The sequence below is a fragment of the Phodopus roborovskii genome, unplaced genomic scaffold, assembly GCF_943737965.1.
Source record: "Phodopus roborovskii unplaced genomic scaffold, PHOROB, whole genome shotgun sequence".
In the NCBI taxonomy this organism is placed as follows: Eukaryota; Metazoa; Chordata; class Mammalia; order Rodentia; family Cricetidae; genus Phodopus; species Phodopus roborovskii.
The window spans coordinates 32,518,098-32,543,411 of record NW_026126433.1 but is presented as its reverse complement, the minus strand read 5'-3'; the positions used below and the strand labels follow the sequence as shown (position 1 = coordinate 32,543,411).

Sequence of the window (25,314 nt, the reverse complement as noted above, 5' to 3'; positions counted from 1 at the left end):
GCAGTAGAATTTTCTCTCCCCAGCCTCTTTTAATCATCATTTAAGTGTAAACCCTTCCCCTATACTGAAAAAAAAACAAAAACAAAAACAAAACAAAAAGTATGCACTTTAATTCCTAAGGAGTGTGGCTGTTCCTGGCCCTGAAGCCAGAACTCAGGAGGAGAGCTGAAGAGGGGAAACTCTTGCCAGACCCTGTAAGATTTGACCAAATTTCTTTACCCCTACCCCATAGTACTGGGGATTGAGCCCAGGGCCTTACACATGCTAGGCAACTGCTACCCCAGCCACAAAAAATCTTAATGTGAACACAAATTACCATCTGCTTTTAAGCTGCCAGTGAGTACTCCCTGCCAAAGGGGGAAAGAACCAGTTTTTTAAAAAGAGTTCAAAATACCTACCCTGATTTTAGAATTTTTCCTGAGGGAAAAAAATTTTTTTATTAATTTTTTTAGCTACCAAATTATAATAATAATTAAAATAAAAAAACCTTGATTGTTTTATGATAAGCTTTTCTTTTTTATTAAAGATCAAGTGAAAAATACAACAATGCTAAAATATTACTCAGAATTATGTCACATCTAAGTACTGGGTTCATTTCCCCTAAATTTGACAGGTGTCCTCTGACTCTCCTCCTGTAGATTCTGACTTTCCCCTGGTGACAAGCCAATAGTTCTTGGAAGGGTAGCATGTCTCCTAGAGCCCTGTTGTATCGGGAGGGGGGAGGGCAGAAGGGTCAGGGGAGGGGAGATTCAAAGAAGAATTAAGATGTGGGTTTATATAAACATTTAAAGCACTTAGCAAAAGCTTTCTCGTTGAACAGCTTTAAGAACAATGTGAATGAAACCTTAGCAACTTGGATAGTAATCTGAAAAGTCTATTAATGTATACTTGAAATTCTGTTTGTATAAAAATGCATTTCCTCTTTATTTTGACACTGTGTATAAGAACATTATGCATGTGAGTGGTTTGAGAAATAAAAGGTTTAATACTCATATTTGAATCTCTGTCTTTTCCATATAGAGATTAATTACTTTGTACTCTTGGGACTTTGTAGCATGGTAGGAATACTGAGAATTTAAAGGTCCTCCAGTCCTCCAAGATGAAATGGTAACATATTTATCTCTTTTATTTTTATGGTTTTCTGTGTTTTAGGGAGAGGAAGTCATCTTGAGACAGGGTGTCTCACATGCAGCCCAGCCTCAACTAGCCTCAACTCCTGATCCTTTGCTTCTGTTCTCCAAAGTGCTAGGTGTGTGCCACCATGCTGGCCTCTTCCCCTTTATTTACCCAGAAGTTGTTGCCCACAGCATCCTATCTGTGCATCAGTGTCTTGTCTTCATTTCAAGTGGAAAAGTCCATTCTTGTGAGGTGGCAGCTGTATTTATTTTTACTTCTATTCACAAACACCAAAACAGGAAAAGGTGCAAAGATTAAGAAAGGCTATTTTAGTTCATACAAGGATTAGCCACTCTCCCCATGAATATAATAGTGTTCAGAGCAACTTCCCTTATAAGTACCAGGAAGGGCCGGTTGGCCTTGAAGGTTACCCTATTGGGGTTCAGTGAGCGGCCAGCAATCATGACGGCAGTGCTGGCTGCTGCTTCACTCCCTTCCTCATTCACCTGCAGGTCACACAGGAAAGAAATGTTAGCCACCCTTCAGTCCATCATAGATGTGTGTGTCACACACAGACCCTGGGGCTCCTCACACTGCTAACACACAAAGTAGACACAAACAGACCCTGCCAGAAACCTGCTCATCCTAAGGCTTGCAAGAGTTCCTCCCAAAAGTGTAATTCCCGAACTAGAAGCCACATTCTGGTAGCATAGCTGAACACTATTAGAGAGCATTGTTTTGAACCAGCTGCTAAGAGAAATTCAGGATCAAGATCAGAGATCTGTAATGGAAATAAATAGATTCACTCTTGAAAAAAAAAAAAAAATCCCAGGTATAACTACCCAACAGCTACGCAGAACCTGTGGCTTATGAAAAGACAGTCCTCCAGCTGGATGACATGGTTTTCTTGGAGTAGTACCTGAGAAAACGATATTTGAATGACATCTGAAGGGTTGCCTTCAGAAAATGTCTGACAATTGCTAACATCACTGTGATAGGATCTTGCTGTGTTCTCTGGGAGCCGAGGCTAGCCTGTCATTCAAGATTCTCCTGTGTCAGCCACCTACTCTGGTTTCTTTTAAACAGTCTCACTGTGTACTCTTGCTTGCTTTTAGCTTTCTTTATAGACCAGGCTGACCTAGAACTTGTGGCAATCCTCCTGCCTTTGCCTCCTCTCCTTGACTCTTAAGCACATGTGATCTCTGTGCTTTGTGGGGTTAGTTAATGGTTTTTCCCCTTTCCCTTCGTTGTCCCACATCTATTTCTTTCTCATCTTAGACTAAATTTTTGAGTGGTGTGAAGGTAAGATCCAGCCATCTCAGAGCTCCTACCCCTCATCCTGAGCTTGGATCCTACAATTAGTTCTCTGATGTCATACTCTGAACCTTTCTGATTGCAATCTTAAGTCCTGTAAACTTTGTCTAACGTTGGCCTTCCACTCAGCCTTAGCCTTCAGGAAGAACAGCCTACACCATTTTGGGCCTCAAACCTGATTTTATATGAGATCCCTTGCAGATCTGTGCAAGGCAGCAGATCCTCAGGCCCCACCCCTGGGTCTCCAAGAATAAAGATCAATACCGAATGCTATGGAGCCACACACCTCAGTATCTGAGACCAGAACAACAAGCTGCCACGCCCTACTCTAACACACAGTTCTGTGCTCACATCAGGTGGGGGAAGACTAGCTGAGCAATATCCACTGTTTCCCTCACTGGGACAGCTCAGATCTCAGCACGCCATTGTGTGTAGTTAGTTAATCTCTGAAGATCCGCGTGTGCCTGCCTAATTAGGCTTCCTGAAATGCTGTATTATCTCAGTAATTCTCCTAGAATACCATTAGTAGCCCTTTCTTATGTTCAGTTGCTCTTCACCCACTTAAGCACATGCCCCTCCCTATTCTGTCCACATTAGATTTCAGTCTTTTACCCCATACTTCCCATATTGCTGAAACATCTAGGAATTCCCTCCCTGTGGCCTTTCCTGGCTTCTTTCCCTTGGGCTACCCTCTAACTCTTATTTCTCTGGCAGAGGAGGATATCATCCTGAGGCAGAATTTTCAAGCTTCTCCATGTGTGCATGATTGAAGGAATACTGCAAACTCACCCCTCCTCAGCTCTGTCCTGCTGCTAACAAACCTGCTGTCTCTACCATAACAGCATAGCAGGAAACTCCAAACACTAGTGCAGCTTGATAAAATACAGAAAAGACAGGGTGGAGGAGGATGGACTCACCTCAAGAAATGCTTTGTGGAATGCATCAGAGACATAGAGGTCATTCCTGCCTTCTGCAACGATCCCTGGAAAGAAGAACAGAGAAGGGAGTGCTGTGATTTGGCTTCAGGTCACACAGGAGATCAGTCTGAATGAAGACACCCTTCTGGATGGTTTGAGAAAAAGAAGGCTGACCCTCCCCTAGTAATAAACCCCACCCTTTCCATGGATACCTCTTAAAAGCAGGGAGGTATTTGGGCTTCTTTGGCCTGGGTCTTGTGAATTTAATCTTATGTTAGCTTCTTGGGGGACAGTGGAGGGGTGAGACTCTGTTCTTAAGGAAAAACCTATGTCTAATAAAAAACTTTTTCCAGTTTGGTAACATCTTTGAGAGGTTTGACTTTCAAAGCTAATTTAAAGGTAGCACAGTAAAGACTGGATTCAAAGTCTTTTTTAGAATCTCTTCGTGCAGTCTGGGCTGGTCTTAAACTGTCACCCTGCCACAGCCTTGATTGCTGAGATTATAGTTGGGTGCCCCCATGCCCAGCTCGGGGCTTCTTTTAGACAGAGATGTGCTGGGGCCAGTGAGATTGTTCATCAGGTATGGTCACTTGCCACCGACCCTGACAACCTGAGTTTAATTCCTGGGTTCCACATGACTTTGAACTCTTTGAAAGTTCTCTGGCACTTGTGTACCCCCTACACATACCATACATAACAACAAATAAATATATGGATATGGATACATAAAAGGTATTTCCAGACATGTGGCACACACCTATAGTCCCAGCACTCAGAGTGGAGATAGCACAATCAGTCAAAGCCAGTCTTAGCTGCACAGTGGGTTCCAGGCTAACCTGGGCTACATATGGCCCAGTCTCAACCAAAACCAGAAAAAATGAAAAGGTAAAGGTGTTCTATAGTAAATATGATTTACTCTCATATTTCATTATTATTTTATTCAAGAATTATTTTTTCTTTATTTTATTTTTTTTTTTTTAGTTTATTTTTTGCTGAGGCAGGGTTTCTCTGTAGCTTTGAGCTTATACTGGAACATTCTGTAGACCATGCTGGCCTTGAATTTACAGAGATTCACTTGCCTCTGCCTCCTGAGTGCTGGGTTTAAAGCTTGCACCACCACCACCAGCTTATTTGTGTTACATGTGTACATGAGTGCTGACACCTATAGAGTCAGATTCCCTGGAGCTGGAGTAACAGGAGGTTGAGAGATGTCTGCCTTGAATTCTGGAAACTGATCCTGGGTCTTCTGCAATAATGACCCATGCTCTTTAATTGCTAAGCTATCTCTCTAGCTCCTATTTTATTTTACTTTTCAGACAAGGTCTCGTTAAATAGGCCAAGCTGGCCTACAATGCTATCTTCTGCCCTACCTCCCAAGTGCTGGAATTATAAGCATGTCCCAGCATGCCTTGAGTTTAATGCCTGTCTCTTTGAATTTCAATGTTTTTTCAAATCCTTTCCCACCGGTTTCATCTCCTCTATGAGATAAAGATTCATAGGATGACAGTACTGGCTGGACTTCTGGAAAGAAAGAGCAAGCACCCTCTTCTACAAGGGGGCTGGGAAGGGCAAGGCACCGATCGACACAGTTTATCACAGAGCCGGGATCAGAATCCAGATATCCTGTGTGTTCCTCTGCTGTCCCACATTTGGTCCAACCTTTACCTTGGAGTGGAGAGGGGGCAGGTCTCTCCTGTACCAACCTGGGAGTTGGGCCTTATCAGGGTTGAACAGATCAACAAGGCCCATGTCTTGCAGCTGCTCCTTCAAACTGAAGCTGTCCTCAGAGCGGAAACGGGGCATATGAACCACAAGCATCATCTCAGTCAGCTCATCTAGCCACTCCTGCAGCAGCTCTGGGGTGAGTTCCTGCTCCACCTTGGCCAGGCTCTTCTCAGGCTTGGGTAGGATGAGCACCATGGTGATGTCGTCCCCCTTGAAGGGCAGCTCCAGCACCTGGGTGCCTTCTGCCACACGTTTGTATTTGAATTTTCCTTCCTGGTACATCATAGACACTGGGCATGTCTGCCCATCAACCTTGTAGAACAGCTCCTTCCTTGTGTTCTCGGGGCTGAACTTTGACTTCCACAGGCCCTGAAAAATGTCAGATTGGAGAATCAAAAGGCAAAAATGAAAATATCCTAGCAGAATATTAACTATTATGGGATATAATCTGATTATATCAACATATAAATGTGTTACTAGAAAAACTAGATGTGCTAAGCAATAGTAGAGAGGCTACCTTTAATGCCCTTCCACGATATTGAGATTGATGACTACTTTACATGCCATCCTAGAGCCTTCATCTAGTAGCTGATGGAAGAAGAAGCAGACACCCACAGCTCACTGAGCCAAACTCCTGGAATCCAGTTGCAGAGAGGGAGGAGTGATGAGCAAAGGGGTCAAGACCAGGCTGGAGAAACCCACAGAGACAGCTGACTTGAACAAGGGGGAGCTCATATATCCAAGTCTGATAGCTGGGAAACCAGCATAGGACTGACCCAGACCCCCTGAATGTGAATGTTAGTTAGGAGGACTGGGCAAGTCTATGTAGTAATAGATCTAGTAATAGATCTCTAGTAATAGATCAGTATTTACCCTTAGTATACAAATGGATTTTGGGAGCCCATCCCACATAGAGGAATACTCTCTCAGCCTAGACACATGGCTGACCCAAATGATATGACAGACTTTGAAGACTCCCTGTGGAAGTCCTCATCCTCCCTGGGGAGCAGAAAGGAGATGGGCTGGGGCTTGGTGGGACAGTAGAGGATGGGAGGGTGAGGGAACTGGGATTGACATGTAAAACAACCTTGTTTGAAATTTTAAAAAAGGGAAAAAAAGAAAAAGAAAAACTAGCTATGTTAAAAGGCTAATAATTATGCCTGTGTGGTACAATTACTTCTGTGTGTTTCATTTTGTTTTTTTCTATATTTGTCAGATTTCCAGCAATATTATTATTATTTTACATTTGAGAGCAGGCGTGCGTGTGCCATTGTGAGTGTGTGAACATCCAAGGACAACTTATCAACATGTAGGAAATGATTCTTTCCTCCTACCATGTAGGTTACCAGACATAATGACAAGCACCTATACTATTGATTTCTTTTTTTTTTTTTTAAGCAGAAAAGTCCAAATCCAAGAATAACCTACAGTCTTCTTTGCAAGTTCATTCTGTCTTGTATTGTTTGCTGTCCACCACCTCTTTCCCAGTGACAACCTCCAGAGCTCTTTGCTTTGTCCCTGATTAATCAGAGGCCAGACTCAGATAGCAGTCCCAGGAATTTGTCTGGAAATCCTGCCAGGCAGAGGATACATCCTGCACCATCCCTTATCATTTTCTGGCTCTTGGCTCTTTAGATAAGTCATTTAATTCTATTGAGTGGTGTGGTTTCTCAGCAGCAAGTCAGGCATTGGAAAGAGCCAGTGACTTTAGAATGTTAACTGTATACTCTAAGGATGTACAAATTCTCACTAAGCATTTCACATGTGTTCACCCACTCTGCCTCTTTGCTAATCCTATAAAGCAGGTGGATCCTCATTACCATTTTATAGAAACCAGGCCATAGCAAGGTCCCAATAACTCCCCAGTAATTCACAAGAATTCATACACTTACAAACAAGGAGTCAAGATTTACAACAAAGAAATCATACTGCATAAGAGACCCAAGGTCTCCCTTGCAGTGTATGACGATCAAACTGTAAAGGGCAACATGCTGTAGAAATGCTGCCTGCTGTTCTGGAGGAGAAGGAATCCCTAAGAGTGATTGACACGCTAAGTGACTGGCTAAGTCGCTGGGCCACAGGGAAAAAGGAAGAATGCAAACAACACATGTCTAAGTCAGGATGAAGAAATATGTGCCACAATTCCAGCTGCTCTGTGGTGACAGTCCTCCAGAGCATTCATGGTGTTTGTTCCCACTGTCCTCTCCCACTCCTTCTCAAATGTAATAATTATTGGAGCAGTCCTTAGAGCCTGAACTCTGAGAACAAGCCTTGCATGGTCACTTCACAGGCCCCTTCTCAGTCTGAAGTGAGCCAAGCACCCAGAGCTTCAGAATCCCAAGAAGCAATATATGACAGAAGTTGCTCTAGGCAGTGTAGAAACCCATCAATAAAATCATTTTGTTTCAGTCAGGCGGTGGTGGCACACACCTTTAATCCCAGCAGAGGCAAAGGCAAGTGGATCTCTGGGCCAGCCTGGTCTACTTAGCAAGTTCCAGGACAGCCAGAGCTACATAATACTCTGTCTCAAAATTAAAACAGAAAAGGGAAAATAAAACATTAATTGAATTGCAGAAATTGTCACACAAGTGCAAAAGCTTATCATCATTCATACCTGGTGGAAGGATGATTGGTTGTAAGTTCACATGCTCCATTCCAGCCTGGGGACATTACTAAGACCCTGGGCCTCTGGACTCTTGGAAAATGTATATGGTTACCTAGACCATGCATGGACTATTTCTCAGGAGGAATCTGACTACATATGCCCAAAGATATGGAAGAAGGGGAGCTTAACAGTGAGAGGTGTCCCTGGGGTCTCTTCAGGACCAATTGAGTACCTTGAAGTAAATGGTGTTAACTAGCACCAGGGCTGTGAGATCGTTGATGGCTCCTTGGGGGATGACATCTTTGATGCGGCCTTCAGTCTTATTAGCTACCCAGTTGTTGATGGTCATTCTGGATGATTCTGCATTTTCCTAAAAATAAAAAAAACAAACAAACAAACAAACAAAAAAAAAAAAAAAAACCCAGGAAATAACCTGAGTGCCTGTGCAACTCAGTCAGCTTTGAATTTCAGGTCCCCCTGCAGAATGTATTTTGTTCATCATTTCTTTGCTCTTTTCCAGTGTCTGGTTAAGAAGCCATCACTTTAACCCACACTGAGGAGGTCTCACACATCTGATACACTGTCACTGATGTTTTCACATAGTTAAAGTTTTGTGGAGCCAAACTGAGGGATCAACCCACTAGTAAATGTTATAGGAAGAAAAAGAAAGAGGACTACAGTCTGAAGGACAGAAGGGGCAGTGTTATCTACCCTCATTCTGGAAAAGCTAAACTCACAGAAACGTTTTCCAAACATGGTCTATGGGAAGTAATGAGTGATGACACAGGTAAGAGGACAGGAAGGCCAGTGCCCCGTGGTCAAGTAAATTTAGAGAATGCTAACTGGCCAGTATTGGCACACGCCTTTAATACCAGCACTCAGGAGGCAGAGGCAGGCAGATCTCTGTGAGTTTGAGGCCAGCCTGGTCTACAGAGTGAGTTCCAGGGCAGCCAGGGCTATACAGTGAAAGAAAATACTGACTGACTAAAGATGAGGTGGTTTGAATGTAAACAGGCCCGCACAGGCTCATACATTTGCATGCTTAGTCCCCAGTTGACTAAGGATGTTTGAAAAGGAGTAGGTATGTCCTGTTGGAGCAGATATGTAACTGGGAATCAGCTTTGAGGTTTCAAAAGCCCATACCAGCCCATGTCTCTCTCTGCCAGCTTGTGGATCAGGCTTGTGCCTGTCTGTCTGTCTGCTGCCATGCTCCCTGCTATGATGAAAATGGACTAACCCCTCTGAAAGTACAGGCAAATCCCAATTAAATGCTTCACTTTTTATTTTTATTTTTTTAAGATTTATTTATTATGTATGCAGTATTCTACATACATGTATCCCTGCAGACCAGAAGAGGGCAGCAGATCTCAATTACAAATGGTTGTGAGCCACCATGGTTGCTGGGAATTGAACTCAGGACCTCTGGAAGAGCAGTCAGTGTTCTTAACCTCTAAGCCATCTCTCCAGCCCCTAAATGCTTTGTTTTATAAAGGTTTCCTTGGTCATGATTTCTCTTCATAGCAAAGGAACACTAAGCCAGAAGTCAAAGTGTTTCTTTGCTATATTACTTCCTCGGAACACTTTATAGGCTTGTGTGCTTCATGAATCTCCAAGGGAACATGTAACACATATCATGAAGTAATTTTATTTGTCCATGACATATTTGAACTTGGCAGATGAAGTGAAAAGGTTATTCCTTATATAACTTTTTCAGAGTAACCTCTATAACAGAAGGCATGAGCACCATCATTCTCTGAAGCCTTAAGGGTTACTGCTCCAAGGCTTTTGATTTGTCCTCAGCCTTCACCAACCATTGGCAATACAGTAGTGTTCATTTGGATCCTGTTTCTCTCCCTTCTCAGTATGAGTGAAGAGGACTCTGACATCCACAACTCACCTTGAAGTCCAGGGGCTGGAGCTTGGCTCCATAGACAACCTCACTAATGTCCTGATAGGTCTCATTGAAGGTAAGGGATTTGTCTCCAAAAAGACGGTTGGCTGCTACCAAGTTGGAGGATTTGTTGGCTTTTCGATAGAGTCGGCAGTTCAGTTTGGCAAAGAAGAAATGGATCTGATCGGATGTTTTCTCTGAGATGGTATCAAATTTAAAAACCTATAGAGGACAAAAGAAAACAGTGGTAGGTGCAATTAGGCAGCCTAGTTATCATGGGTACCAAGTACCACGATGGACCAAAAGCTGTCAAACTACTTGGTTACAGTACAGTGTCTGGTTCAGCATAAACACTCAGCTCATGTTTTGAAAATGACTATACAAGAAAAAGAAAAAGAAAGGGGGGGGGGGGATGTAATGGGGAAAGATCAAGAAACAGGAATGGCACCTGCTGTCTAAGGGACTGTAGCCCCACAAAGGGCGCTTGCTTTCTGACTGTGAAAAGAAAAGTCATCTTAGTAATTCTGGACAGATAATGGAACCAGGATAGTGTGTCTCACTGTAACAAGCATTTCCACCATGTCTACTTGGATCAGCACCTTTTGAGGGCTCTGGAATCCTGTTTGTAGTGGGGCTGAGGAAGGCAAAGATTGTGTCAGCAAGGACACAAATGAACCAGAATCAGAGTCTCCAGGACTCCATACCAGTCAGAGCCACAGAAGCTGTCATAGACCCAAACAACCACCTCCTTCACAGCCATGCAGTGGTGAGGCTGCCCCTCCCCCTCTTATGCTCTGTCGTCAGTGTTCTGGTATGTACTCTGTGCTTGTGTGTGTGCATGGGTATGTACACACATGCATGTAAATGTCAGAGGACAGCCTCCAAATGTTTATGTGGGCAGTGGTGAAAGAATGCCCTCATGTGTGGGTGCCTAAAGAGTCCAGAAGAAGGCACTGGACCTTCTGTAGCAGGAATCACAGGAGCTTATAAACTGCTGGACGTGGGTGCTGGGAATGTATCTTGAGTCCTCTAGAGGAGAAGGGAGTTCTTTTAACCTCTGAGCAGTCTCTCCAGACCCATCTTTCCCCGTTTGTGAGACAGGGTCCCTCCCTGGTATGGAGCTGGGTGATTGGGGTAAGATGGCTGGCTGCAGGGATCCGCCTGTCTCTGTCTCCCCAGTTCTGGAACTACAATCATGTGCACAGTGCCCACCTTTATATACATGGGGCCTAGAGATCAAACTCAGGATTCATGTGTGCAAGGCAAGCACTTTACCCCTCTCCCCAGGTTTCTTTTTTAGCACTCTTGGTTAAAAGCTCTGTGGGTTTCTGAGAGAAGAGTGTGTCACACCTGTTTTTTTATATGTGACATCAAATGTTTGGAAGATCTGAAGAAGCAACTCAGAGGACGTGTTTGGATTAGAAGAGATATTTTTTCTGCTTTTCTTCTTGCTTTTATTTTGCATTGATAGACATTAAGCCAAGAGCTCTTTACATTACTAGTCAAGTGCTCTACTAGTGAGCCACATCTCCAGCTCTTGTTTCTTTTTATAGGCAGGGTCACATTTAAACTCACATTTGGGGACAGAGACAGAATATAAGGAAGTGCTTGAGGCAATGCCAGTGTGTATGAACCTTACTGATAGACTCCAGGGGGCAGCTTCTGTGACAGGAGTTTCTAATGTGCTGTCATTTGCAAGAGCATCAGGAGCACACACACTGTTGTCGACAGGGAGGAAGCAGAGGAGAGCCTCTGAAAGCTAAGCCTTCTGTTGTGGAGTGGAGGTGTGCATTACCTCGTGCCTGAGTCTGAACAAATGGATGAAGTTCAGTGGAAACTGGCCACTTGTCTAGAGGCAAACATTTCTAACTTGCAACACTGACCTTCTCCTATTTATGAATAGTATAAGGCAAGATGGGTCAGCAGGTACAAGCACTTCTTGTCAACCATGACAGCTTGCATCTGACCCCTAGAACCCACAAAAAGCCACCTGAGTGCCTTGCATCTATAATCCCAACACTCGCATAACAGCACTGTGGAGAGTAGAGACAGGAGCATCGCCTGAAGCTTGCAGGGCAGCTCATCTGGACTATTCAGAGAGAAATGAGACACCCTTCCTCAGCAAGGTAGGAGGAGAGAGCCAGCTGCTGAATGTTGTCCTCGGACCTCCACACACACATGCCACAATACATGTGTACCCCTTCAAATAAGTAAAATAATTTGTAAATAGGAGAGACCAGGAAACATTTATAATGAAGACTAATTAAAGAAAAACAATTAGCCACATGGTAGCTAATACGTATAATTCTGCTGCTATTCATGAGGCTGAGGCCAGGTGATCATCACAAATTCAAGGCCAGCCCAGAACTGTTTATAGTAAGTATGGGGTCAACCTGGGCTACATAGTAAAAAACCTTACTCAAAAACCTAAAAGCCTGTCGGTGGTGGTGCATGCCTTTTATCCCAGCACTAGGGAGACAGAGGTAGGCAGATCTCTGCGAGTTCAAGGCCAGCCTGGTCTACAGAGCAAGTTCCAATACAGCCAGAACTGTTACACAGAGAAACCCTGTCTCAAAATAAATAAATAAATAAATAAATAAATAAATAAAACAAAAATCCCAAAACCTAAGTGATAGGAGATGCGATACTGTAAATATGTTTCTCATACTGGTTAATGAATAAAGCACTGTTGGCCAATAGGAAAGCAAGATAGGTGGGACTAGGAGACAAGGAGGAAAGAGGAAGGAGGAGTCAAGATGGAGAGGCTGGAGAAAGCAGAATGCCGGCCGGCTCCCCAGTAAGAGAAGACCACATGAAAATACATAGATCAGCAGAAATGGGTTAATACTTAAGACAGAGCTAGCCGATAAGAAACTAGTACCTGGCCAACAGCATTATATCAAATACAGAGTCTCTGTGCGTTATTTGGGGCTGGTGCAGCGGCGGGACCAGACCAGTGGTGGAGGAAAAACCTTACTCATTACACCTAAGAGTCATTTTGAAAAATAGTCCTGGGCTAGAGAGACTGCTCAGCAGTTAAGAATACTGGCTGCTCTTCCAAAGGACCTGGGTTCAATTCTCAGCACAATGGCAGCTCACAACTGTCTCTATGTAACTCTAGTTCCAGGGGATCTAACAGACACACATACAGGCAAGGAAATGCATATAAAATAGAAAATAAGTCATTAAAAAAGAAAAGCAATCCCAATACATGAAATAGTGATTCAGAGAGAATTATAACCCACAGTGAGGTCACCTACACAATCTAATGTGTTGGTTTAGGTATCATTAGACATAAAGAAGTCCAAGAGATGTACCCCAGCACAGAAAGAGGCAGAGGTAGAGTGCACACTGTACCTCCATCAGCTGCTTGAGAGTGTCATTACAGGCACCCAGCTTGGTCATAGCAAAAGCCGTGGAGATGCTCAAGGGTGACAAGAAAATGTTGTCATTGTCATTCTTGGAGTCTGCCAGGTGCTGATAGAAGGTGGTGGCAAATCGAGAATTAGCTTTCGACAGTTCCCAGACCCGACGGTTGGTGGCCTCCGGGACCTTCTGCTCTAGGCCGTCTTCATCAGTGGCCTTCTTGGTTGGAGAGCGGTAAATGCACATGGGATTCACAGGGATATCCCGGGGCTTTGCTATGCAGATGTCATCCACAGGGTTTCCATGGCAGATCACACAGCCCCAGGCACCAATGAGTAGCAATGAGAGGAGACATACCTTCCTACAAGGGGACAGAACAGTGACTACCTATTCCCATTGGCCACCACAGTCTTATCCCTGAGAAGCATAGTATTGTGGCCTTCTTTGCATTTGAGTTAAGCATCACTGTCCAAGAGAAGAACTGTCCTAGGCTCCTTGCCTGGGCACAGTTATATACTAGAGGTATGCGTGTGTCCATACTCAGAGAAGGATGATGCAGTTTCCTTGTATAAGTGGAACATGTGCCCTCTGGGGAGTCAGAGGGCAAAGGGAGCCCCCAGACATGGATGGAACATAGCCCAAATCTTAAAGGCCAGGAAGACTTTGACCAATAGGGTGAGAGAGTGAATGCAGCCAAGGCAGCATCTGGGATGATGATTCCCAGATCCATAGCTCCAGCCTGAACTCTGACCTCCAGACAGTGCTGCCTGGAAGGCCTGCCACTTCCATAGTGAGATGTGACCTGCTGAACTGTTCTTGTTCTCACCATATACCTGCTCCTCCATCCTTCAACCCATGGATCCTGACACCAGGTCAGAAACCTGAAAGTCACCCTGGATCCCTCCCCTCCTCGTTTAGTCTGACCCTAGATTCAGTTAAGGCCACTCTTCCTTACTCTCCGACCTTACTGCCTCTGCCTTAGTTCTGCCCTCATTCTTTTCTGTCCCCTGAATTTTTTCATAGCTACTAACAGGGGTCACTAAAAGTAAAGATAATCTCACTTTGATGGTGCTAGGGATTTGGATAGGCTCTCAGTAGCTAGATTGCCTCATCCTCACTATGTAGCTAAGGATGACCTTGAAATTCTGGTTTTCCTGCCTCTGGATCCCAAATGCTAGGATTGTAGGCATGTGCCACCGTGGCCAGCTTGATACCTTTCTAAAAAAATGAAATAGTAGCCAGGTGTGGTAGGGTATATACCCTCAATCTCAACATTTGGGTGGCTGAGGTGGGAGGGTCAGGAGTACAAGGGCAGCCTGGGCTACATAATACCTCAATTTAAAAAAATGTAGTGAGATTGGCAAGAGAATTTGGACACTCAATAAGGTAAACCAAGAAATAAATTCTCCAGAATATGTCTGTAGCTAAGACAGTATGGGCCAGGCTACTGAGTCTCGAGAAGGGAGTCTGTACCTGGGCACTGGGTCTTTCCAGTCCCCTTCAAGAAGAAAAAGTCAGGCAGAGTGCAGAAAAGACTTGTCGAGGTAGTGTGCTTGGTGGGAGAAGGGCTGACGAAGCTGAAGGCAGGCAAAGGGTACCTGGAGTTTTGTGTGGTCTGAAACCAATTCTACAGTTGGAGAAATGGAGACAAAAGGGAAAGAAGGAACGTAGGGTGACGAGGGAGGAGGGGTGAGGGAAGGAAGAGAGAACTATTACCCCCATCTCCATTGCCTTGTGTTTCATTTTGTTCTTCAGGGCATTTGGAAATGTGAGTGGAAGGTGGAGGGGCCATGGAATTCTGTTGGCATAAATAGAAACCACAGTGGTCAGGCTGCCCTCACTCCTAGCTTCCTTCAACACTTAAATCAAGAAGGGTGTGGTATCCAGGAGGGAATCCCTCTGTGAAAAGGGACAGGGCTTTAGGAGTTGGTCAGAGGTCCCTGAGACAGGGGGCAACTGAGTAGGAGAGGAGCATAAAACAAATTAGATGGCTGCCCAGCCATGCTCTCTAGATTGCCCATCTCTTCCCATGGAGGAAGTGACATCTTCAAAATAGGTCTTTGATTTAACTACCAGGGAGAGGGCCCAGTCTTCTCAAAAGTGTCAGAGGTCATCCTGTGAGTCCTTCAGAGGCCAGAAAACTCAGCAAGAGCTGGGAGAGGGAAAGCCCATCCCTTACCTCATTCCAGCAGCCGCACTTCCTGTCCCATTGGAATCCATGGCTGTTGCGCTTCTACAGAGACAGCAAGTGGAGATGGTGCTGTCTCAGACAGTCACTCTGAAAGCTGCTTCTTTCTCCTAAATCTGACAGAGGTCCAGAGGCCAGGTGGGGGAGGGGAGGGAGCTGGTCAGGAGAGGAGGGCTGAGGTCAAAGGCTGATGACCAGTTCCTAGGGTTAAGCAAAGTATAGAACTCAGTTTTGTTTAATTAGTAGAAAAGTTAAAGTTCAGTCAGGCCTAGGGAAAGTGTGACCCCCTCTCTTGCCCACAGCCCTTCGTGCTCCTGTCACATTTCTGAGGGAAAAGGGAGAACGTGGAGAATTCAAAACTGGGTAGGAGGTACCTGACTCAGGAGGGTCTGTGGGGGGGGGGAATCTAATTAATCAAATCAGGAGATCGCAGAAGTAGAGGGATACAAGTGGTAACAACTGCATTTATTGCTCCCTGCCTCACATGAGCTGGTTTCACATTTGTTATGAAGCTAAAGTTGACCTTGTCTTCCTGTCTATCTTCCAAGTGCTGGGATTATAGGTGTGAGCCTCCGAAACTTTTTTCCTTTATTGTGAGCAAGGGCAGCATCTATTGAAATATTTCTGTCTTTTTTAATCACAACAGTTTATTTAGCAAAAAAATTTCATATGAAAATGTACATGACCAAATTCTAGACCACAGTCAACAGGCCCTCTGGGGAGGGATGTGGACTCCTCTGCTGAAAGCTTTTGTTTAGGTTCTTTCCAAGCCTTCTAACATGATTATGCTGTTCCCTCATATGATCACCATGTCGGTGTTATTCTGTTATTCTGTCACCCCTAGTTGCCATCTCCACACACTTATTCAATCACAAGATTCATAAAGGGCCAAGCAATGGTAGCACATGCCTTTAATCCCAGCATTCGGGAGGCAGAGGCCGGCCTAGTCTACAGAATGAGTTACAGGCCAGCCAGATCTATTAGATAGAGAAACCTTGTCTTGGAAGATCCATAGAGAGATCAAAGCCCCATAGTATTCCTTGTACATGTCTGCCACCATTTAACTTCAACAATAAGATCTTGTTCATCAATTTCTTCAGTTCAGGATTGGGGGAGTTGGCTCCTGATGACTCCTCAGAAGAATCCTCACAACTCAGAAAATATTTATGTTTGATGTTTGTTTTGTTTTGTTTATCGAGACAGGGTTTCTCTGTGTAGCTCTGGCTTTCTGAAACTCACTCTGTAGACCAGGCTGGCCTCAAACTCAGAGATTCACTTGCCTCTGCCTCCCAAGTGCTCTGCCCACACAATTGCCCGACTTCAAAATATTTCTTAAAGCTTTTCTGCTTTCGGCTTGGAGGAGGCAACGGTGCAACTTTCTTCAGTCGTCCCGAATCCGGGTTCATCCGACACCAGCCGCCTCCGCCATGCCGCCCAAGTTCGACCCCAACAAGATCAAAGTCGTATACTTGAGGTGCACCAGAGGTGAGGTCGGCGCCACATCCGCCTTGGCCCCCAAGATCGGTCCTCTGGGTCTGTCTCCAAAAGAAGTTGGTGATGACATCGCCAAGGCAACGGGTGACTGGAAAGGTCTGAGGATTACAGTGAAACTGACCATCCAGAACAGACAGGCCCAGATTGAGGTGGTGCCCTCTGCCTCTGCCCTCATCATTAAAGCCCTCAAGGAGCCACCAAGAGACAGAAAGAAGCAAAAGAACATTAAACACAAAAATATCACTTTTGATGAGATTGTCAGCATTTCCCGCCAGATGAGACACCGGTCTTTAGCCAGAGAACTTTCAGGAACTATTAAAGAGATCCTGGGTACTGCACAGTCTGTGGGCTGCAATGTGGACGGCTGCCACCCTCATGACATCATTGATGACATCAACAGTGGTGTGGTGGAATACCCAGCTAGTTAAGAAGCAACAAGAGAAAATATTTCAATAAAAGACATCTGATAAAAAAAAATATTTCTTAAAGATTAAACAAGCCAAGTTCTGTCTGTGTGTATTATTACTAATTTCTTTTAGTAGATTTGGAGATAAAGGGCTATTTAGCTCTGTTTTCCTCTTCTAAATAGCCCAAAATCACCAGGATGGCAGTTACTGTGTTCAGCGTTCTGTGATGTGAAGACTTGAACTGTAGGGAATGCTTTACTCTCTGGATAGGAAAGCATGAGGACCATAACAAGTTCTTGCCTGGTGGAGCAGGATACTTCAAGGACAGATGCTAGAGTTCTTTGCTCAAAGGCCACCATCACCCTTGACTAAAGATAACTGGAAAGTCTCCTGTTTGGCAAATAGAGAGGCATGACCTAGCCCAAGCATGTGCTAGAAACTGTGTGAGGTTCTACTCAAAGTCAGGGAGTAGTCATGAACAGAACCAATATACACAAAATGGGTATCGGGCCAGCAAGATGGCTCAGTGTGTAATGGCACCTGCTACCAACCCAATGACCTGCATTTGGTCCCTGGGATTCACATGGGGGAAGAAGAGAACTGACTCCCACAAATGTTCTTTGCCCTCCATATGCACTATGGCATGCTTGTAAGAATGCACACACAACAAATAAATCTATAACTATTGTGACGCGCTATTAGTGTGTGTATGATATACGTATAGGTACACATGTGCAGTAGCAGGTGTGGAGGTCAGAGGACAGCTCTGTGGACTTGGTTCTCTCTCCACCTCCATGTGGTTACTGGGGACTAAGCTCAGTCCCCGGACTTTCTCCATGAGCCGACTCCCTTAAAGTCCAGCTCTTTGTCCATCATGGGTGGTGTTTTTGAAGTGTGTAAGCCAATTAATTTTGAAGAAAATCTCAGTGTGCAGTAGGTATCCTCATAATTGGTTTCCCATGATCCTCTTGGTGACAGGAATGAACTGTGCCCTGAGCCAGTCAATTTAGGAGGCACAGTCTTCCCAAGCTGCTGCTGCTGATCTTCATTGTTTGCCTGAGACAGCTGTCGGGCACATTTCTCTGCTGTAAAATTAGTTCTCCCCTTTTTGTTAAATAGCATTTGGAGGCTTATAAATAGTATACAAAGCAACATTTTAGATTATCTACATATAATATTAGTATTGTTTTAGTCATCAGATTTTCACCTATTAAGCAACTTTCAACAGTATTTTGGAATGGCATTTTAAGCACTATTTCTCCTCTGTTATTTCTATCATCCTGGCTAGGCGTTGGTGGTGCTCACCTTTAACCCTAGCACTTGGGAGGCCGAGGCAGGAAAATCTCTATGAGTTCTAGGCTAGCCTGGTCTACAAAGTTAGTTCCAGGATAGGCTCCAAAGCTACACTGAGAAACCCTGTCTCAAAAAAACAAAACTCTAAAGATAGCCTTTTTATTCCAGTGTGTGATATGTGGGCAGCTGTGTGTATACTATGGCACATGTATGGTCAGAGGACAGCTTTTAGAGAGATGATTCTCCCCTTCTATCTTGTCGTTTTTACCACGATGCATATTCCAGGCTGTTTGCCCGTGAACTTTTAGGCAACTCTGTCCCTGCCTCCTATCTCACCATTGGAGTACTGGGGTTTCAAGTGTGTGCCACTGCAGTTGGCTTTTTATGAAGTTCCAGGAATGGACTTCAGGTTAGTTGTGCATGGCAAGTACTCTTACCTACTGGACCATCTTGCTGGCTTCTCAAATATTTGTATTAACTAAAAATTGGGGGGGGAGGATTCCCCACCAACTTTCTCCATTCTGAGTAGTTTGGCAAGCATGCATGGGTCATCCAGTTCTTTGTTGTTAGGGTTTGACTTGACAATACATTGAAAGAAAAGAATATCACATTTGGTTCCCCTCTCATTTTTCTGACCTCCTTCGGGTCAGTGGTTCCTGTCTCCACCAGTCTCCAATGTGAGTAGTAACTCCTATAGGAAGGTAATTTATGTGGCCTTCGCCTGTTTCGTCATATCCTGGGCTATGTGTTCTTGTCTTTGGCCCCCACAGTAAGACCTTGGCAGGGAGCAAACAGTAGCTTGGATTCTCCTGTGGTTACTGAGTAACTCAAGGCTTGGCCTCTCCATGCAGCTTTGGCACAACACATAGAACAAAGAAAGGGCATCTCCAGCTCCTCTGTATTTCCAAAAAAGATTTTAGGGTAATAGCATTTTAGGACAGTAACTAAGGTAGGATGAAGCTTATCAAAAGACAAACCATACATCACCACATTGGCTGCTTTTTACAGAGTCTTGAAGCATCTGACTGGAATTTGCCCGAATCCTCAGAACAGTTAGAAAGTTCAGTTTGGGTTTCAGGGAAATCAAACCAAACAGCAAATATTTATCGAACTCTTCCAGTGCACACAGCTGTGAGTGTTAAATGTTCTAGGATTCAATAAACACATTTTAAGAGGTGCAAGTACCAAAGGGTTTTGCTAAATTATCAGATAGACTTCCTTCCTTAATGGAAAGATTATCAAGACTTTTTTTTTTTTTTTTTTTTTGAGGCATTACCATTTCTTAACAGAAATACTAAGCAAGGTTGGGAAGTTACACAAGAGACAGCTGCACGGGGTCAAAGCTCATTGCATGAACATCAGTTGAGAAGCTCTAGGTGGTAAGAGAAAACCACAGGGAAGAGGAAAAGCAGAGCACAAAGACAGTGGGAGTGGAAGAAAGTCCCCAGAGTCACTGAGGAGATTTAGTTGCCCTGGAAGCAGCAGGAAGAAACATGGTAAAGCTGGGGCAAATGTGTGTGCTGATGACTGTAGACTCTTAGGCACATCTTCCAAGCCTTATTCTAGAAAATCTCACCACATTCATTTAAGGGACAAGGAGGACCTGAGGCCCAGGGCTATAGATGGCTCAGCAGTTAAGACCACTGACTGTTCCTCCAAAGGCCCCAGGTTCAATTCCCAGCACCCACAAGGCAGCTCATAGCTGTCTAACTCCACTTCCAGAGGATCTGAAGTTGCCTTTTGCATGTATATGGTCCAGACACAAATGTATCAAACAAACAAACAAACAAACAAAAAGCCAAAAACTCATACAGCTTAAAAAAGGAGAGAGGTCCTCCCACTGTGGGGAAGCAGACATGCCTTGAGTCTAGATATATCCTAACCATCTAGGGAGTGAAAGGCTAGACATATGACAGGCATGTGTAGAGACAAAGGGGTACAAGAAGGGGCACCCTTAGGTTTTAACTGGACCTGGGAGGTTTCCGAGTATGACAGACTGAGATAACTATAGGTTTCCCCTGCAACTATTTCAAAGGGCTTGGTCTGCTTGGTCAACATTAGAAACCCTGTCATCAGTCTTCAAGTTACCATGCAGATCTGCCAATCTCTCAAACCCCTTCCTTCTACTTCATCCCTCTGAGCTGATTCAGAGCCTTATTTATTTATTCATCATTTATTTATTTTAAATTAGGTAAGCTAGTTTGGTTTTATTGCTTCTTACTTTTTGCTGTGAAGGATGCCCCCTCCCCAGTCAAACTGTTGGCTATAAAACATCCATGACAAAGTTAACACCCTGAAACAGTCACACCATGCAACAAGAGGGAGAACTAGTTCCAGCACCAGAGTGGCAGGGGTTCTAGGCCAGCGACACAATGCTCATTCCTGGACATTTGACTGGACACATCGACAAATTAAAAGGGAATTCTCTAAAAATTACCCAAAAAGAATATACTAAAGTTGTGGTGGTACGCATTGATTGGTCATCCCAGTATCTGTGAGGTAAAGGTAGGAAGATCAAGCCATCAAGGCTAGCCTTAGTTACGTACTGAGTATCTGGTTAGTTTGGGATATAAGAGACAGACCCTCTCTCAAAAATCAAACCAGAATCAGCAAAAATGATAGTACTCAAAATGATACAAAATGAAAACAATGCAACAGAAACACCTCCCAAACTTACAGAGCATTTCTGGTTCTGTGACTATGACTTCTGTATAGTTAGCAGCTACTTGTAGCTGCCTTTGGATTTACTATTCATCTGTAGGAGGAACACAGCTTTCTCTGACTGGAGTTGTTTGAGGAATCCATGATTCTCACTTATTTAAATGCGAGATTCTAGAGTTTTGAATTATTAGTCTAATAGATTAAGTCTGGATTAACTGAAGTAAGTGGTAAAACATTTTGAAATATGAGGTCACTGAAAAATATCTGCACTTAAAAATCTGGTTTGATCTGGTATATGGGTATTGCCTTGATGAATGGCTGAATCTATAGTATTGAAGCGCGGGACAAGATTCACAGGTCCAGGCTCAACATAGGTTAAACTAATTTTACTCGGGGAGAAGTCATTTACACAAGAAAGCAGATGACTGCCACAAGTTCTGTCTCCAGGGATCCACTCCACACAGGTTGCTCTCGGTACCCCAACAGGAAGCTAGAGAGTTCGCTGGGGTCGGAACCCCAGACCTAGTCCTACCCTCCAAATGGGCATGCCTAGCGCTGGAGGGGCAGGGGGATATCTCACTACACTATAGTGGTTTTGATCTATTTAAGTTTAGATCATACACCCGTAAGTTTAGGGTCGCTACTAAAATTTCACTATTGAAAATATCTATATGGTCAGGTTTGAAAGCACAGGTTTTTAATCCCAGCCCTTGAGTGACAGAAGCAAGTGGATTTCAGTGAGTCCAAGGCCAGTCTACATTGCATTCTAGGACAACAGATAGGTTTACATAGTGAGACTGTCTGAAACAATAATAAAAACAAGTAGTAGGGATTTTAAGGAGAGGATGAGATGGGATGTTTCTTTCTAGGTTTGCCATTCGAAGGGCAAATACATCTCCTGCCCAAATCCTGACTTTGCAGTAGCAACCCTACACCCTTAACCGACAGTGCTCAAGCACCTGCCTAGGACAACACTCTGCTACTCCTAGTACTGCACTTGCTACAAGACTTGATCCACTGAATAAGTAGATGTGTATCGACACGTTTCTCCTTGGGCCTCAGTGGAAATATCTTCCTTGAGCATCGAACTCTCCTCCACTCTTCTCATCAAATGCTCAGGAGAGACACACAGTAGATCTCCCTAAATTTAGGGTAAAGTGAATCTCGACAATTTAGCGCAGGAGTCAGGCTGAGAAAAACTTCAAGTAAGTTAGGTGATGTAAGTTGGAAGTAGGTCAGGAGTTCCAGCTTTAAGGTTTCATCCCAGAGCTTGTGACAGTAGTAACTATCCCTCATCAGAGCCTGGCCTTGTAGTCGCTTACCTGTTTTAGCACCGGTTGGAAACATTCAGCAACGACCTGAACCACAATGGACAAAGGACGGCAGTCTGCGTTTTTTTCCAGGTCTGCGCATGTGTCCTACTCAGTCAGCGGCTACCCTAGCCCTCCAGGCCCTAATTTCTTGTAAGTTTACTACAGCTGGGAACCCTGCCTCACTTTAAAAAGATTCATCACATCAAATCCCGGCTTGACGTCTGTATTGGTATTTAATTGGTATTTTCCCTGTGTGTATGTCTGTGTGAGGGTTATCAGGTCCCCTGAACTGGAGCCACAGACAGCTTATGTGGTGCTGGGAATAGAACCCGTGGCAAAGCAGTCAGTGCTCTCAACCACTGAGCCACCTCTCCAGCCCCTTAAAACTAAAACTGTGTTTAACTCTGGGCAGGAGAGCTGGCTCAGCAGTTAGGTCTATTTGTTCTTGCTCGGAATCCAGGTTTGATTTCCAGTATCCACATGGTGGTTCACAACTATACATAACTCTAGTTTCAGGGGGTTCATCACCTTCTTGACTTCCATAGGCATCAGGGACACACACCTACAATGAATCTTAAGACCCACAACAAACAAACAAACAAACAAAAAGCTACCTAAACTCCTGAAAGCCCCTTGACCTCCCCATCTATCCCTTTCCTCAGATGTACATCCAGCTAAGGCTCACCCTGCTCCCTATCCCCTTAAGAGTTGTCTTACATCTCACCATTTCACTAAAATTTAAGTCTCCGATAGCCAGAAATAGGAAGTTTCTAAAATTACCTGTCATTACGCAGCCTTACTCAGCATGACCTTTAACCAAGCACAGCACTGGCTTCTCTGTGATCATGTTTTTCCAAGCCCCATCTGAGACAGTTGAAACAGACTGAACCACGCCCCAGAGAATGCTGCGCATGTGTGAGCAGGCCTTGAATTTGCGGTGTAGCTGAAGCTGGCTCGTCTTGAACTTGATCTTCCCAAGTACTAACCTGGAATTGTAGACTAGTTATCACCACACTTTAGCATGGTCTGCAACCCTTGTGATCTGACCCTGCCTCCTTTCCAGTTACCCTCTCAATAGTTATGACCATCTTCATTTCAATTCAGCTCTTTCCCTCAAGAATTCACATACCTTATCTTCTCTTACTAGGAATCTCTAACATCCCATTCTCCTCTCCATACTCTGTATCTTTACCAGCCAAGTTGTGAAATTTTAGTATATGGGGCAGCGCTAGGGATCAAATCTAGGGCCATATACAACAAAGTTAAGCTTTGTTTAGTCTCGCAGTTCTGGTGGTAATTGTGATTCTTTGCTAATTCTGTTTACTGTTATTATTTTATTGAGTCAAAGTCTCACTACATAGCTCTGGCTGGCATTGAACTCTGTAGTCCAGGTTGCTCTTGAGGCTCACCTGCCTCTGCCTCTTGAGGTGTGTGCTATCATACCCAGCAGGATGAAGCTATTTAAAAATCCATGTCAAGTTACTGTAATTAGAACTGAGAACAGATGGCACATCTCTTGTCTGTCACTTTGTTATGCATAATAACTATAGGAATAGTTGAGTAGTTGATAAATTTACTTTTGTTTTTGAGACATGGTGTAAGCCTGGCCTGGAACTCACTATGGAATGTTAAGTTAGCCTCCAACTCTTTTGTTTCTGGAGTGTTTGTGGGTGTATGCCTCCAACCTACTTTTTTGGATGTGGGGAAAGTCTTGGTTGTCCTAGAACTTGCTATGTAGATCAGGCTTGACCTTAAACTCACAAAGGTCCATCTATCTGTCTCTGCCTCCAAGTACTGGGATTAAAGGTTTATGCCATTACACACCTGCCTGGGCTTCCTCCCCCCTTGTCCAGAAACAGTATATCTCTGTGTAGCCCTGGCTGGCCTTAAACTCAGAGATTCACCTGCCTCTGCCTCCCTAAGGTGAGCCCCACCACTATTTCTTAAATGTTAGGTGTTCAGAACATTTTTTAATAGCCAAGCAGGTTGGAAAGTATGATTTAACTAGCTAACCATCATGTTAGCTAGTCACTGAGATAAAACATGTATGTACACAAAACAAATTCACTTTAGAGTTTCAGCCCAATAGGTCAGATAGTTCCTTCCTGCTTATATTATAAGCAGGGCAGGACTAGTAAGTGGCTGACAGGCTTGGTTTTGGTCTCTAGAGCTCATCTCTCAAGGATGTTCCAGCACTTACTATCTTATTCCTTCTGAACTCTTTTATGGTTCTTCCTGTTGAGGAGGATACCAGTGGTTCCCAATTTAGTAATTGTTGACAGGAGGTGTTACAACACCTTTATTTCTGGTGATGCCTATTAATTTCATTAGGAAGTATTTTAAAGTAAATTCCAAACAAGATCAATTTATGCATCTTTAAAAAATAGGAGGGCTGGGAAGACAGCTCAGAGGCTAAGAGCACATGCTATTCTTCCAGAGGACCTGGGCCCTAGCCTCTGCACTCAGTGGCTCACTGGCTCCCTCTTTTGGCCTCCACAGGCACTGCATGCATATGGTATACAGACATCCATATAAGCAAAACACTAGCACACATAAAATGAAAACCTTTTAAAAAAACATTGTGTTGTTACTATCAGCTGAACAAAGACATCCCCTCAGCCTTACCATCTAATATATCCAACCCATAGACATTCCTAATTATATAAATGTATCTACTAAATAGTAGAACCTAGTTGTTGCTGGAGTTTTTCTTCCAAGCTTGGTCCTGTTGCCCTTCAGCCCCAAATAAGCACACAGATGCTACATTAGTTATAAAAACTGTTGGCCAATGGCTAGGGCTTATTGGCTAGCTAGGTCTTAATTATTAACCCATTTCTATAAATCTATGTATTTCCACGTGGTCTTGGCTTACTGGAGAATGCCAGACCTGTTATTCCTTTGTGATCTACATGGAGTTCCCTTGCAGTCTGCCTCTGCCTACCTTTCCCAGAATTCTCCTTTTCTTACAGCCCCGCCTATCTTCCTGACTCTATTGGCCAGTGTTTTATTCATCAACCAATAAGA

General features: G+C 44.0%; 2 protein-coding genes across 2 annotated transcripts; one reads left to right on the top strand and one right to left on the bottom strand.

Moving 5' to 3' along the window:
• Positions 1-508: 508 nt before the first annotated feature.
• On the bottom strand, positions 509-15,304 carry Serpinc1 (serpin family C member 1). Its single transcript, XM_051186074.1, has 7 exons — positions 15,114-15,304; positions 12,926-13,295; positions 9,575-9,790; positions 7,910-8,047; positions 5,051-5,441; positions 3,348-3,412; positions 509-1,622 (listed from the first exon to the last, which is right to left on the bottom strand). The coding sequence occupies exons 1-7, from the start codon at positions 15,152-15,154 to the stop codon at positions 1,446-1,448; spliced, it is 1,398 nt and encodes a 465-aa protein (XP_051042031.1). The 5' UTR covers positions 15,155-15,304; the 3' UTR covers positions 509-1,445.
• A 1,162-nt stretch (positions 15,305-16,466) lies between these two features.
• On the top strand, positions 16,467-17,093 carry LOC127223470 (60S ribosomal protein L12). Its single transcript, XM_051186075.1, has one exon. It carries the CDS (start codon positions 16,550-16,552, stop codon positions 17,042-17,044), a length of 495 nt encoding a protein of 164 aa, XP_051042032.1. The 5' UTR covers positions 16,467-16,549; the 3' UTR covers positions 17,045-17,093.
• The last annotated feature ends 8,221 nt before the right edge of the window (positions 17,094-25,314 follow it).

What these genes read in the sequence shown, in the direction of transcription:
- Serpinc1 (XM_051186074.1), bottom strand. Translation starts at nt 15,154, where the DNA reads ATGGATTCCAATGGGACAGGAAGTGCGGCTGCTGGAATGAG. An exon ending in CTCTCAAGCAGCTGATGGAG is followed by an intron (nt 9,791 to 12,925) that starts GTACAGTGTGCA and finishes TGTCCTCTATAG; the next exon opens with GTTTTTAAATTTGATACCAT. An exon ending in TCCACAAAGCATTTCTTGAG is followed by an intron (nt 1,623 to 3,347) that starts GTGAGTCCATCC and finishes TGTGACCTGCAG; the next exon opens with GTGAATGAGGAAGGGAGTGA.
- LOC127223470 (XM_051186075.1), top strand. Translation starts at nt 16,550, where the DNA reads ATGCCGCCCAAGTTCGACCCCAACAAGATCAAAGTCGTATACTTGAGG.